The sequence below is a fragment of the Lemur catta genome, chromosome 6, assembly GCF_020740605.2.
Source record: "Lemur catta isolate mLemCat1 chromosome 6, mLemCat1.pri, whole genome shotgun sequence".
Taxonomy (NCBI): Eukaryota; Metazoa; Chordata; class Mammalia; order Primates; family Lemuridae; genus Lemur; species Lemur catta.
The window spans coordinates 86,086,616-86,102,112 of record NC_059133.1 but is presented as its reverse complement, the minus strand read 5'-3'; the positions used below and the strand labels follow the sequence as shown (position 1 = coordinate 86,102,112).

Here is a 15,497-nt window from a genome sequence, read left to right as displayed (position 1 = left end):
TTCCTATCCCTCCGCCGGCGGTCTCAGCGTTGCTAGGCCCTGGAACCATAGAGAGCACCCAAGAACTCCAGGACCAGAGTCTTTTCCGCTCTGATACAGTATCTGATTGGTTGGGTATTGAGAGCCCGCCTCATTACGCGTAAAGACGCCACGTCGATTGACACTTATCTAGTCCAATAGAAATAATAAGAAGAAAGCGGCTCTCTGATTGGCTGACTGCCCTGCTTCTCCGGCTGGGGGCGTTCTGACCTGGTTTCCGGGAACCCAGAACATTTAGATGTCCCGGACCGGTATGTTCGGAAGATAGCAGAGCTGTTTTGCATCGTTTCTCTGCCCTGGAATTGTGTTAGTTTTTGGATTTTCACGTTTCTTATGACGTAGGCGCGTGCGATGCTTTGGGAGCGTTTCCGTTGGAAAACAAGTGTCCGTATAGCACTTGCCATAGAGTTTAATGCGCTTTGCAAGCATCAAGTTACCCCACGTGGGCGCCTGGTGCCTGTGGAAATTTAATACTCGTTCGTAGACACACAGAATATTTGTAGACCGAAGAAATAGGTCAGGGCCCGTATTAGAATCTCAAATTGCTAATTTACAGGAGTGATTTTTTTGAAGAGGAAATGTTGGGATATGCAATCAGTTTTAAATTTATGGGTGGTGAGGGCGATAAATATTGGCTCAATTCCCTACTCGTCTTCAACACACAAAACTCCTCTGTGATGTCACTATACTAACGGAATTATTCACTTATCTGTAGTCTTCTTATTTTCCTTACCTTCTATCTCCTTCCCCAAGACTCTTCCCCCATCTTTTCCCCTTAAAGGTAAATTTAAATATTTTAAACATTCTGCGCTGAAGGACACTCCTGATTATTTCTTATCTTAATCTGAATATATCCCTTATAGGAAAATCAGCTTGAAATAGGCCCATTCTTAATATCAAATATAAATATTTACATATATTGGTTGGGATAGATATTAATTTTGAGCAGAATATTTGTGCGCCCTTAACGGTATAAAATTGGTCCCATACCTAAACTAACCTTTATCTTAGTAAATTCTTAATTTGATTTTAGACTGAATTTGAGTCTTAGAAAGCAATAACAAGATCTTGTAGGTTAAACCTTATAAACCAGTAATAAAGAAAATAAGATTTAATTTTGAAGGTGAACTAAATTTTGATGTTTTGCAACTAACTTAAAAAAGCAATGCTAGAAGAGAAAAAAGTGAAGAGTACATTGGAAAAATTAAGGTCTTTCATCTAGCTAAAATTTTTCACCTACGTAATTAAAATTTTTGAGATACGCTGAGCAGTTTTTATTTCTTGTACTTGGATGTAAGAATCAACTATAACAAACACATTCTCCCATCAACAGCATACTAACAATTTTGTAAGTGTGCACTAAAAGAGCCCCGCTGGGAATTATTCACTGGTGATGGACTTAGGAAACAAAACACTTGCCTCTCCAGAGATTCAGCTGAACCATTAGGCCTCCACACCCTCTGGATTTTTCTGAAATTAGGTAATTAGTGAAATGGACTCCCTAATGCTTCATGTAAGAACAGCTGCCTCATTTTTGCTAGTACTGAAAATGAAATTATATTCTCTTTTTTCTGAAAATTGATAATGTAATAAATTATGACTTTCTTTTAAATGACAAATTCTTAAAGAGTAGTGACTTTCTATTCTAGATCCTATACATTTTAGGCATGTATATCTGTGGTTTCCTTGCTTGTTTTTTACATGTTCCAGAGTGTAGAAACATCACTTGGGTAATATTTAACCATCACAGTTGGTCAGAGTTGATTGCAATTTTAGAAACAGAACCTTTATCGTTTTAGTTTTAACTTTTGTCTTTTTAAAATCCATCCAGATTACATTGTGTAATTAGTAGAAGTTTACAAATCCGTTGCTTCCTTTCATCATTAAAGCAAATTGTTACAAACCATTTTTCAGTCTTCTCCAGTTTACAGAAAATTGGATTTAATCTGATGGTCAAAAACATGGCAGTATTTATTTCCATTTTCAGGCCCAGGGATTGTGTCTAGGCAGAATTTGCTAAGTATGTCCCTGAGAACTAAACGATGTTTGAAGCTAGTGGTAGAAATGAAAGTCTCTGCAGTCAGTGTAAATTTTAAGGATTTTAGCTGGAAATTAGAAAAGGAAAAGGTAACACCTAAACACCTATACTTGCCTATCTACAATGGCATTTATGCCAATGTTGATCTGGTAGATCAGGGTCAGAAAACATCCTGGGATGTAATTTTTTACCTCTCAGGGGTAGCACCAACTGATCCAGGCATTTATTGTTGGTATTAAACACAAAAGGCATCTTCAATTCCCCTTTCAAAATTGTTTACCCTATTTAAGTCCCATTAGAAGTGTATGGAAAATAAGCCTAATCAAAGAAGCAAAGAGAGGGAAACAGAAAAATATTCCAGGGGCAGATAAAATGTTCATTTCATTTGGTGTTTCACTGTATTGGAGACCTCAGTAATGGCATGATGATATTTTTCTGAGGCTGACTGGAACTCCACCAGATGCTTCTCATAGCTTTTGATGGCTTCTTGAAGCTGTGTTTTCTCTACTGCTCCCAGGATGGCACGGAAGATCATATCTATGCCAAGGCCGAGAACAGCAACTCCAATACTACCAAGGAGAGAAGCACCAATTTGAGCTAACACACTGACCAACTTGTTAATTATGCCAGTTGTGACATTTGAGCCTACAAGTTTAACAGCCACTGCACTGGCTGCAGATGTAGCTTCTCCTAGGATGACTGAGATCACCTTTTGTACTATTGCAATTTTCTCTGTTTCCCTTTCCTTAATATCCTGAAGTTTTCTATAAAGTGTTGGCTCTAGTTTGTCTTTTAGTGCTTCATCAACCTTTTGAAGTTCCTTTTGGATTTCCGTAATGGCTTGGATGATGATATCGCAGTTTTCTTTGATGGTCCCATCTCTTTTCATCTCAATGGAGGCCAGCCTGCACCCCAAGTGCATATTTAGAACCCCAGTCAATTTATTGGTGGCATGGAAGCTGTCAGATAAGCAGTCAAGGAGCTGCTGGTGAAGACGGTTTACTTCCTGCCGCCTCTTTGGGTTATCTGGGTAGAGGAAATCACTCTGAGCCATATTTCAAATATGATCTCTGAAAAATAAAATAGTAAATCTTCACTTAAAGTCTTGAAAAATATCCGCTAATTGTGTAGATCTGACTAGAAAATCTTTTGTTTCATGCATAGCAAAGTAGCAATATGCTATTGAGGGAATTCCTCAGAAAACTCACCAGGTTATTTATTTTTTGTAGAGATAAGATTTTGCCATGGTACCCAGGCTGCTCTTGAACTCCTGGGCTCAAGCAGTCCTCCTACCTCAGCCTCCCAAAGTGCTGGGATTACAGGCGTGAGCCATCACACCTGCTCAAAATAAATTTCCATTGTTTTTTCCTTTTTTTTTTTTTGAGACAGGGTCACCCAGGCTGGAATGCAGTGGCGTGTTCATAGCTCACTGCAGCCTCAACCACCTGGGCTCAAGCGAACCTCCCACATCAGCCTTCTGAGTAGCTGGGATTACATGTGTGAGCCATTGCACACTTCTCCAGGTTCTTTAAAACAATTATTTTTATGAAACTTGGAGTCAGTGTATGGAGAATGTGGATAACAATATAATCCATTGATGCATGAGTTATTAGATTTTTTGGTGGTGGGAAATCTTAGGAAATATTCATGTTTATCAAGTATCTGGTTATTAATAAATAAACGTGATTATTTCTAAGTGATATTTAATAACTTTTATTTGAAATAGACCCTAATTTGAAATGATTAGCTCTTGATTACCAATGTTCCTTAATCTCCCCAACTCCTGGCCACCACATTGAATGCCGGACTGACTCATGTAACATTTGGAGTTAAATTGGTAGTCAGAGCTAGAAGAGTACTAAAATCTCTGAATTTGCAGGGCTATTTTTTGTGTTTATATACTTGGTTATCTTAATTAAAATATTCAAATCACTATATCTCTTTACAGACGAATTATTTAGTTTCTAAACCTAAGGGACATCCAAAGCAACACGCATATAATATTAGAATCTTTTAAAACAATTTCTCCTGATACGGGAATATATTCAAGAGTCTTCGGATAAAATTTCATTTGGGAACAAGATGGGCACTGTACAGGGGACAGTGCAGTTAGGACTATCTCTGTGATTCTCCATTTGCACAGCTTATAATTTAAGTTATCTAGAATGGTCTATGTTGTGCTAGAGTTAGTGTCAGGAAGAAAATAACACCATTTTATTATTTGAAAATATTAATAAGTAGTGAGAATACACCATAAATTGAATAAAATAAACCTGATAGGAGACTTCCTGTGTTTGTACCATTTAGAGAAAAAAGAAAATCTTGCTCTTCAGGGTTTATTTGGGTGAAAAATCTAAATTTGAGCCCAATAAGAACTCTATGTTACTCAATATGCCTACCTTGAGATGACTTCCCGTGTGCCTGGCAGTTTTATTTTTATATTAAAGTCTTGAGAGAAAAGAAAGAAAAAAATGGACTCCTCTATCTATACCCATGATGGATCTGGAGCATTATTTTTTTGAGTCATCAACATCTTGATTAATTTGAGTCCCATGTCTTCTAGCACCATGGTTCTTAGTCTGGATGCGGGGAATCTCAGAAGTGTGGGATGAGAGAATGAAGACGTTTTTCTCTCAAGAAAGTAAACATGAAAATAACCTATCCCCCAAGTCATACAGATATAATTTGGAAATGGAAAATTTTTGTAAAATGGATTAATAATATAAACAACCATTTATGTTGTTAGATTTAGAAAAATGCACTGGAAACTCCTGGTAGAATAAACTACCATGGTCAGAAATTTCTTTTTATGTTTGATTCAGATCCAGAGCTCACACGCACACGTGCACACACACACACACACACACACACACACAGACATGTGTGACAGACACAAATTTCCACAAAATGATACTTAGAAAATTTTCTAATCCAATTCCATTTAAGGAAATTGCTCGTTGAGGATCTATTAAATATTCCACAAACTCACTAATGGGTTGCAAACTGCAATTTGAAAAGCACAAATTTGGACTTTGGATTTTCTTTTTTCTTCTAGGAATTTTTCATTAAACATTTGTCTATTTTTTTTGGCTCTTGGTTTTCAGATCTTATGAAAACTCCAGTTTCTGACTTCAAATTCAGAAGATAATCAACTATATCCCTATTCAGGTATTTAAGCAAGAGGCCTCTTTCTTATCCTGAAAAAGTGGAAAATATGTCTAGCAGTTATCATACACCATTATATGAGGGCATAGTTTCCAGAAAAGGTGTGAGGTTGTATCTACCTTAAGATAAACAAATGGAGAAATGAACCTTCCTTTTTTCAGGAAAAGGAGTGATGGGACTCCCCCACATATTAAAACACCATAAAAAAAACACACAATATTGGCCGGGCGCGGTGGCTCACGCTTGTAATCCTAGCACTTGGGAGGCTGAGGTGGGTGGATCGTTTGAGCTCAGGAGTTCGAGACCAGCCTGAGCAAGAGAGAGACCCTGTCTCTACTAAAAATAGAAAGAAATTATATGGACAACTAAATATATATAGAAAAAATTAGCCAGGCATGGTGGCGCATGCCTGTAGTCCCAGCTACTCGGGAGACTGAGACAGTAGGATCGCTTGAGCCCAGGAGTTTGAGGTTGCTGTGAGCTAGGATGATGCCACGGCACTCACTCTAGCCCAGGCAACAGAGCGAGACTTTGTCTCAAAAAAAAAAAAAAAAAATTTAACAGTATTGCACAGTGCAAGAGTAGATGGATTCATGGAAAAAATTAGTCCCTAAAGCAGTCACATTTATCTGTTTAATAATAATAATCAATGTAGAATCTCACATCAATAATAATTGAAATTATTACTCCATAAACAGTCCTGGCATAATGGGCTAGTCTTTGGAACTAAAAGTTAGTAAAAAATGTATTAGTGTAATATATGTAAAAAATCAAATAGTACATTAGAAGAAAACAATTTCCAAATGTCTGTATGAAGGAGGATTTTATAAGCCTAAAACCAATAGACAAAAAGTTACATGCAAAAATTTAATTAATAAAGATGGCAATGTAGAAAGAACTGAAAACAAGCTGGGAAAAATGCAAGAAAAAAAATATTAGTTTCTAGTATTATTATTATTAATAAGAAAAACAGTAATAATCTAATACCTAAATAAGCAAACAACCCCGAACAGACAGTAAGAAAAGAAACAGTAGCTAGTAAAATGATGGGGAAATTTCAGTCTTGCCAGAAATCAAAGAAAGATCTAGAATGTTTTCAACTACAAAAGTGACGTTCCCCTCCCCACCCCGCCCTTTAAATACTCATGCCCCTGCACTTGTACTCTTATAGTCTTCTTTGTAGGAGTAGACATTAGTCTATGATTTTGTTCCAATAGCAAGTTTGAGCAAGAGACATCATAATATGCTCAAATTATTTTTCCCTTTTAAGGAAATGGATTTTTCTTTTTCTGAGTCAGGCTTACTTTCCTAGTTTTTAATCCCTTGGGGTGGGAGATGGGGAAGGCTCCGTATGCAAACAGATCTTAAACAGCCCTGCCATCATACCTACCCAGGTATGTCTGAGCTCCAGTACTGAATACAGTTCAAGGTTATTTCCACCCCCAAAAGGAGATAAGAAGTACTGGAGAATTTGGAAGAGGAGAGGTGAGGACTGAAGGTACCACTGAATTGTATTTTGGGCAGGTGAAGTTTGAAAAGCCTGGTGAAGAAAGCAAGTATTAATCCAGTAACAATTTATCTAATAGGGTAATACTTCACTTTGTGTAAGGTTGTAAGCTAGCACCACTGTATAAAGCATACAGAGATGAAAAAGACATAGTCCCTGCTTTTTTGGAATTTCTAATTTAGCAAGGGAGTTAAAACAGATTTATGACTACAATATTGAGTTGTAAATAGTATGTCATACAAAATTATAGGTACAGTTGGTATTTGACTCATACAAACTCAATTTTTAAACAATCCACACTTTAATATATATTGACATTGTGGCCATATGGAGGCATTTGATCATCCAGAGAAGGTTAATAATTTTTGTTCCCTTTCAAATTGATACTCTTAAATATGTGCTTGATAATTAAAGAGAGGTTAAACACCACATGAACCATAGTTGGCAATGTGCGGTATTTCCACTATTGACCTTAACAATTTAGTTCTGACTCCCAGAGTGATTACTCCACTCAGCAGAACAAAAGCCCTGCAGTTCATCAGAGTCACCGTTCTTAAAGATCATAGTTGTTACTCAGGCATGCTTCAAGTGATATCTTACAAACAATATGTACATATCTATACCATCTCTGAGAGGAGTTCTGGGTCATATACATTTTCCCATATTATAACATTTTCATTGATGACCTGGTGATGTTTATAGATTGTGGCACCAGCAAGGAGCTAAGTGGTAGATTTAATCTAGCTCTGATTAACTACACCTTCTTGTATGACAAATTTGAACTTTTACGTAATTTGACTTATCGCATAATGATACTCCCGGTCAGTGAAAAGTTCTGTTTAAAGAGTTATAATCCGCTTCTGTACAGTTTGTGCTATTTACTTGCATATTTTATTGTAGTGATCGTTAAGCAGGTTCTAGAGTACTGGAGCAACCCGATGGGGAATTTCTAGCCAGCAGGTGGAGCTCCTGAGCCCTGGGAGTCCTATTCCACTCAAGCCTTTGCTGGAGCAGTTGCACTTTCTCTGGTTCTACACATATGGGCTCTGGGTGGGTATAATTTTGTTTGGTGAGAGAGTTCTGTTGCTACAACAAAGTTTGGAAACATCTGACTTTTCTTTAATAAAAATGACAAGAAAAATAAATCTGGACGTGCCATTACCAGTAATCAGCCCATCTTAGGAAATTCAAATGGAAACAAAGATGAGCTTGAGATGGATGTTTATTGAACCTAACCTCGTCAATTTTCTTGAACTAAGAAGTAAACATTCGAGATTAAAATGCATATAAGATATGGTAGAAATATATTGATGACTGTATTTAAAAGTTAATGTTTATTTAGAGATATTGTACAGTTGTTTTAGTTTTTCCAGGAAACGAACCACCTTACAAAATGAAAATGGATTGTCATATATTCAAACAAAACTTTTCAGGATACTTTAATGAATAACAGTGGTGCATTGACTGTCAAGTGCTATAGAAATTTAAAGAGAAACTAATCGAGGTGGTTAGAAAAAGCTTTATGGAGAAAGCAACATGATTTATGCTATGATAGATGGTAGAATTATAACATGGAGAAATTAAAAGTGAAAGGGTTGATAAAACAAAATATTTTAAATATAAAGTCATTATCACTAATATATAAAGTTATTAAAATAGAGGAGGAAAACATCCATAAGCCTACTATCTTAATTATTTTTATTCTTTCCAAAGTTTTTTATATGCATAAGTATCTTTATAAAGTTATAATAATAGTGTCAATAAAATTCATCTTACATCAATTCACTAAACATTTTCCCATATTTGTAGTTGTATAAGTATTTTATTGGTTACATAAACTATTACACATCTTTACCATGATTTATTAAGTCCCTAATTGTTTCATTATCACAATGTTCTAATGAGCATTTTGATATAAACAGATATTTTCCCCCCTCCATCATCTGGATAAATAGCTAGAAGAATTATATAACTAAAGGTAATTAAGTTTTTTATTACTTTTGATATATATTGCAAACTGCATTCTAAAAGTTATAACATTGCCACCAAAAATACATTTTCATAGCACAATACTGGGTATCTTTGAAAGTCAAACATGGTCCTGTTTAAATATTGTTGATACGGGGAGCATAAGGTTAAATTTTCAAACAAAGGAGCTCTTAGTTCTTGCCTTTTTAGAAATACATACTGAAAATGTTAAAGATGAAATGATAACGGTCTCTCAGATTTGCTTCCAAATCTGAAAGAAATAGTAGAGTAGGGTTATGGAGGAAATAAAATTGGCCTTGTTTTGATAATTTTTAAAGCTGGAATATGGGTATGTAGGAATTTATTATATTACTGTCTCCACTTCTGTGTATGTTTGAACTTTTCTCATAATCACAAAAGAAGAAAGAAAAACAAAATAAAAACATGACCCTGTCTGAATCTCTGGTGTTTAGTCATGGTTCTGTCTGAGGCTTTACATTTCTTCCTGCTGTCACTTCTCCTCACTGTCCAAATTGGGTCCTGCTGTCATGCAGCTTATTTGGGAGTATGGAAAATAGGGTATAGATAAAGGCAGGAGCCTCTCAGGAGAAAAATAACAGCTACTAACTAGTTCTGAGCCTTCTTTAATTCAAATCAAAACCATGACCTTTAATTTAGAAAAAAGTCGATCATGATGTGATGATACATTTCCTGATGTCAATTCTTTTAAAGAATATTTCTGACCAGAATGCAGAATATCAAGGTCATTCATCAGCATTTATCAATGTGCACTTGTGAAGCCTGTATTATACATCTTGAGGCATTTGAAAAAACAAATAGACAATGTTCCTTGCTCTCAAGAAAATAATAGTTTATTTGCAGACGTGCAGCAAATGTTCAGTGGTTTTTTAATATGATATAATTTAGAAGGAGAATAAGCAATATATACTAACTAGTGTTAGATTGCATATTCATTCTCTCACAGATATTGACTGCCTAAATCAATGTTAATGACATAGAAGGAAATGTTACCATCCATATAAACAACACATTCATACGGGTGTCATGTTATCCTTAATTATTTCTAAAATTGATGTCTTTACTGCTTCCCTTCCCCTCTGATTTAATCAGACCTACAAGTTGTTAATTTTCCTTCTTCCTTGTTGACTTCAGAGAAACAATCACAAGGAACATGCCATGGGATCCTCTTACAACAAAACTGTTATGTTACTTTATTTATGGCTAGGATTCAAGACACATGCTATTTCAAATTCCCTTTGCTATTGAGAAACAGAGCATGATATTAATACTAATGGAAATATCCATATTGCTTACCTTGCTGTGTTTGTGAGTTCTGTAGTCCCAGCAGTTGTTTGGGAGTATTGCTGAAGTGCTTTTTCATCGGGTTTTATCTGGATATTTCTGATGGAATGTGATGACTTACAGGCTTTGCTGGTCTCTGCTGGGTCCCTCTGCCTGTCTGTTTCATAGGTTATTTCTGCATGGCTTAGTCCTCAGAATTCTTCTATTTCCTATATTAATATAAACTTAGTGTACAGGTTTGAGTAATATAATTTGAAAGACTAATAAAGTGGCAAAACATATTTTTAATTTCCTGTTCTCTAATGAACTTTTTATTGTTAAAAAGTGCTATACAACTGAACTAATTCAATTCAGTGGAGAAGATGGCTCTTTGATTGCAGCTGTCATATTTTGGGATTTCATCTTGTCAACTATTCCAGATATTAAGTTTCCTGTAGCTTCTGTTGCATTTGTACCTCTAACTATTGCTAATTGCTTTGTTTAGTTTCTCAAGAGATATAAATCTGGATATTTTCAGCCAAATGTTTTATTTTATTTTTTGTTCTTCTTTTCAGCTGGGAGCTCTACTGTTTATCATTACCTCTTTTATGTTAGTGAATTGTCTTGACAACATAAAAACCTTAAAGACCAACTTGACTCCTTTCCCTTAAAGCTTAGATCAGAGTCTTCCATGCTTCCTCCTCTGGATTCTGTCCTAATCGCCATCGATTCCTCGACAGCAAAGACACCTCAGAAGCAGGGGAATCACTCAGCCTCAGTACGACTTGGAAAGACCACAGGCTTTAGAATAAGACAGTCTTAGTTTTGTGTACTCAGAGTGCCACTGACTAGTCATATAACCCTGGGAAAGTCGCTTAACCTAAGTTTTTCCAGGAGTGTAATGTGAGTGTCACTTCATAACTTGTGGGTTGTCGTCAGGGTTAAATGAGATAATGCACATAAAACACTTGGCTTTCTGGCTGATGTGTGGCAACATCTTACGAAATGGTAGCTATTCTTCTTACACTAACAGCAGTATCTCCTAGTGGGGGTGAGAGGCCGTGGGTGGGTAGAGGGTACAGGACCAAGATGCCAGACAGGTGACTTGTAAAATCTAAAGGTGCTGCCCTATGGTTTCAAAGAAGTGCTAAGTGGAGTAATTTTTCACTTTTGTGCCAGTGTATCTGCACTAGGTATGGATGAAACATAGGATTTCAACAGATGTGTGTGGGGGTGGGGTATTGGAGGAGATAACACAGATGGAAGGAACACTGAGAGCGAAGCAGCTGAACAGGAAGTTGTAGAGCACTTTCAGGGAACAAGTTAATCCACTGTGCTGCTGATACAGGGTATATACGACAGCAGTTAAGGGAAGGTAAGTAGCGGAAAATTGAGAGCAGTTTGTAGATGGCCTTAAATGCCATGATAAGTAATTGTATCTTTTTCTGTAGGTAATATTGAACCATTGACAGTTTTTTTTATCATCCAGTAATATTCATAGGTTTGGATTTCATGAAGGTCACTTTATATAAACTAGATTAGTGGGTATGGAGAATAAAGCATGGATCACCAATGCAATGTCCACAGTAGCTGGGTAAGAGATGTCAGTCACCCTATCTTAAAACAGTTGTATTTTATTTCTGAAGAGAATACTGATAAAGACTACTATTTAACCCACCTGTTCCTAAGGTGGTGTTTGTTTCTCTTGTGTTACTACCCTTCTTAACATTTACTGCCTACTCAGCCACTCCTTTCTCTCCCACCACATAGCAGCCTAGCTGGGCTTGCCTTAATTGAGATATGAACAGAAACAATGCAAACAAGCTGGGCACATTGTGCTAGTCTCCTTTTCAGAATTATCGGAGAAAAACTAGAAATAGTATAGACTTTATAATAAGCCTCTTCATTATAAAAATAACCAACTTGAACTTCTTAAATTCTCCTTGACTAAAATCAGTATTGGCGTCAAATCAATAGTTGGGAGTGAACCTTAAATAGGAGGCAAATTTTCCTAGCATAGGTCTTGGAGTCGGGGTGGTGACAGGGCATCAGGAAAGCTGATTTGACAAGTTTGCTGGGTTGAGGGTGGTGGTGAATGAGTGAAAGGTCAATGATGTCTCCAAATTTATCTGTGTTTGACTTCTCTTGATGGTTTCTTTCGTGTAGAATGCTTTCCTTCCCTCTTTAATCTAAAGCTCACTGCTTCTTTTCCTGTGAAGCTCTACTTAAAAACCATATAGTGCATGACTCTTTCCAAGAATAATTTGCCTGTTTCAGTTATAATTGTTTCAACAACTCACGAGCACTTATGCATATTGCATTTAAAAAAAAATCAAACAAACCTAAAAACAATCAACTTTTTGACCCTATAGGCTCTCTTCTCTCTCCTCTTCACAGTCACACTTCCCAATTGGGTAGTGTGCATGCACCGTCTTGACTTCAGTTTCTCCATTAATTTTTCAGTATTTGTTACCTAGCTTCTGTACATATTCCCACCTCTTGCAAAATTGCTCCGTAGCATCACCAATGGCATTGTAATGAATGACTACACTTAATGACTAATGAACAGCGTTCATCTTACTTGCAGCATTTGCAATTTTTGGCCAGTTCTTACTTTAAACTATCTTTTCTTAGAGATGTATGATTCTATTGGGTCCCTGTCTTTTCAAACATTTCTTCAATATGACTAAGATTTCCTGTATACTTTTCCCAGATTCTCCTGATGGTAATATCTTGCAAATACCACACCCAGAATATTGACTTTGACACAATCCACTAATCTATTCAGATTTCTTCAAATTTCCTTATACTCATTTATGTTTATATTAAATTCTACACAATTTTGTCACTTGTGTAAGTTTATGTTTCCACCCCCATAGTCAAGTTACTGAACATTATAACATTCAAGGATCCCTGGACACAAGTCTTTTGTCAGAAGTGTGTTTTGCAGTGTTTTCTCCCAGGTTATGGGTTGGCTTATTGTTCTGTGTAGGGCATCTTTGCAGAGAAAATATTTTTAATTTTGGTGGAGTCCAACTTATCATTTTTTTAAATGGATGTGCATTTGGTGTCATATCAAATAAATAATTGGCTAACAAAAGTTATAAACTTTTCTCTCGCATTTTCTTCTAAGAGTTCTATGGTTTTATATTTTTATATTTATGTCTATGTTCCATTTTGAGTTAATTTTTATATATAATATAACATAAATCAAGATTCATATTTTTGCATATGGTGTTCCAGCACCATTTGTAGAAAAAAACCTAAACTTTCTCTATTAAATTGCCTTTATATCTTTGTTAAAAATGAATTGACCACATTTGTGGGTCTATTTCTAGACTTTCCATTCTGTTATGTTGGTCTACACATCACCAATACATACACTGTCTTGACTACTATACTTTTATAGTATATCTTAATATTAGTGTGAGTCCTTCAACTTTGTTCGTTTTAAAACTTTTGTCTATTCTTGTTCCTTTACATTTTCATGTATATTTTAGAATTCACTTTTCTGTATCTATAAAGAAACTTGATGGCATTTTGATTGTGATTGCATTAACTCTATGGATTGATTTGGGAACAATTGACATCTTAATTACATAGAGTCTTCCAATTTATAGACAGGGTTTGAATTGACATCTTTACTATATAAAGTCTCAATCCATGGGCAGGGTTTTTTCTCCATTTATTTAGGTTTTCTTTGATTTTTTTTTCTTAGTTCAGAATTTCATATGTTTTTGAATCTTAGTGTACCGATTATGCACATATTTTTTAGACTTGTACCTAAGTATTTCATTGAGAGGATGTTATAAATGATACTTATAAAAATTATTGGTTTCCTATTGTCCATTCCTAGTGAATGAAAATATAATGGATATTTGTATATTGATCTTGTATCTGATAAATTTACTTATAGCTCATTTGGACTACTGTTTTGCTTTGCAGTGCTGAAATTGCTTTGCTGGAGAAATGTCTTCAGAGTCAGAAAAGGATAAAGAGAGGCTGGTTCAAGCTGCCAAAATGTTCTTCTTTCACATAAAAGATCTTACTTCTTTCACAAACACACTGACCACATTGTTTAACCACAACATGAATACTCAGATCCTCTCGATGGCTGTGAAAGAAAATAGTAACATTAAGGATTTCTTTGAACAAATGCTCAGAATTTTTAAGGAGATGCAATCCGTAGTGAATGAAAAGTTCAACCAAATGCAAACGGAGTCTTTATGTTCCAAGTTTGCAACGGCTATGTGCTCTATGGTTGAGAAGAGTACCAATGTAAAGGAGTTGCAAGACTCAGCTAAAGAATTATTCAAAAACGTCCATACACCAGTCATTGTCTCTGTGCTGCATAATGGTAACATCCTTGGGAGTTTGGAATCTTCTCTTTCACTCTTGATGAAATTCCCCATCATGAATCTTCAGTTAAGTGACTTCTATAGGGAAGACACCAAAGAACAATCAGATGCTACCACATCCGAGAAAACCACAAGTCCAGGTCCTTCCAAAACCACTGTGATAGACATCTTGAAAAAGTTGCAGGATGCACTAAAAACCAAGAATGCCAACAATCCCACAGAGTCAGCAGCAGATTTATTGGAACAAATTGTGAAGGATATGGGACCAATCGTAGAGATCCTCCAAAAAGCCATCAAGAGTATAGAAACTGATATTTCCATGTTTAAGAAGGTCAATGACAAGTAGAGGTGGAATAGAGTGTTCATTTTTGTCCGAAAATAAATTCAAATCTCATGATTTTTCGTAGTGCTTTCTAAGATCTTTTGATGTCAGATATGTGGTATGTTAGAACATAAGTGCATAATAGTCATCTGGCAAACCATTTACCTATAGTTTTGCTTTATTAAAATAAAAAAGGAATGATCAAAGAAAGTCTGCTTGAAATGGCAATTACTAAGAATATATGGTTAAAAAAATCAAGGTGTTATTATATTTGAGGATGTTTCTAAATATTATATTCCATCTTAAAGCATAATTAAACCCTAAACTAATTTCCACTCTTAGCCATTCTATTTTCAGTTACTATAGTGTGAAGGAGTCCAGGTAAATGGAAATGTATATTTTATTTATTTATTTATTTTTATTTCAGCATATTATGGGGGTACAAATGTTTAGGTTACATATATTGCCTTTGCTCCACCTGAGTCAGAGTTTCGAGTGTGTCCATCCCCTAGACAGTGCGCACTGCACTCATTAAGTGTGAATATACCCATCCCTTTCCCCCCCGCCACCTGCTCAACACCCGATGAATGTTATTACTATATGTACACATAAGTGTTGATCAGTTAGTACCAATTTGATAGTGAGTACATGTGGTGCTTGTTCTTCCAGTCTTGTGATACTAGGTAAATATAAATGTTATCATTAGACAATCAGTTAGATATCTGTTTAGGCCTGGGAACATAAACTCCATTTTTATTGCTCATATACCAATTTTTATATACTTCACTGCCTTGACTA

At 35.8% G+C, this 15,497-nt stretch overlaps 2 protein-coding genes across 2 annotated transcripts in view; one reads left to right on the top strand and one right to left on the bottom strand.

Moving 5' to 3' along the window:
- The window catches only part of C6H12orf60 (chromosome 6 C12orf60 homolog), a 43,511-nt gene extending 28,607 nt beyond the window's left edge, over positions 1-14,904 (top strand). Inside the window, exon 2 of the mRNA XM_045554276.1 lies at positions 13,965-14,904. Coding sequence (XP_045410232.1) covers positions 13,989-14,723 — 735 coding nt within the window. The 5' untranslated portion in view covers positions 13,965-13,988 and the 3' untranslated portion in view covers positions 14,724-14,904. The remainder of the gene's footprint in view (positions 1-13,964) is intronic.
- On the bottom strand, positions 2,367-10,174 carry SMCO3 (single-pass membrane protein with coiled-coil domains 3). The gene is made up of 2 exons (XM_045554277.1): positions 10,053-10,174; positions 2,367-3,147 (listed from the first exon to the last, which is right to left on the bottom strand). Exon 2 carries the CDS (start codon positions 3,129-3,131, stop codon positions 2,454-2,456), a length of 678 nt encoding a protein of 225 aa, XP_045410233.1. The 5' UTR covers positions 3,132-3,147; positions 10,053-10,174; the 3' UTR covers positions 2,367-2,453.
- Positions 14,905-15,497: the final 593 nt, after the last annotated feature.

Bases quoted from the DNA above. Each gene is read 5' to 3' on its own strand.
- SMCO3 (XM_045554277.1), bottom strand. From the start codon at position 3,131: ATGGCTCAGAGTGATTTCCTCTACCCAGATAACCCAAAGAGGCGGCAG.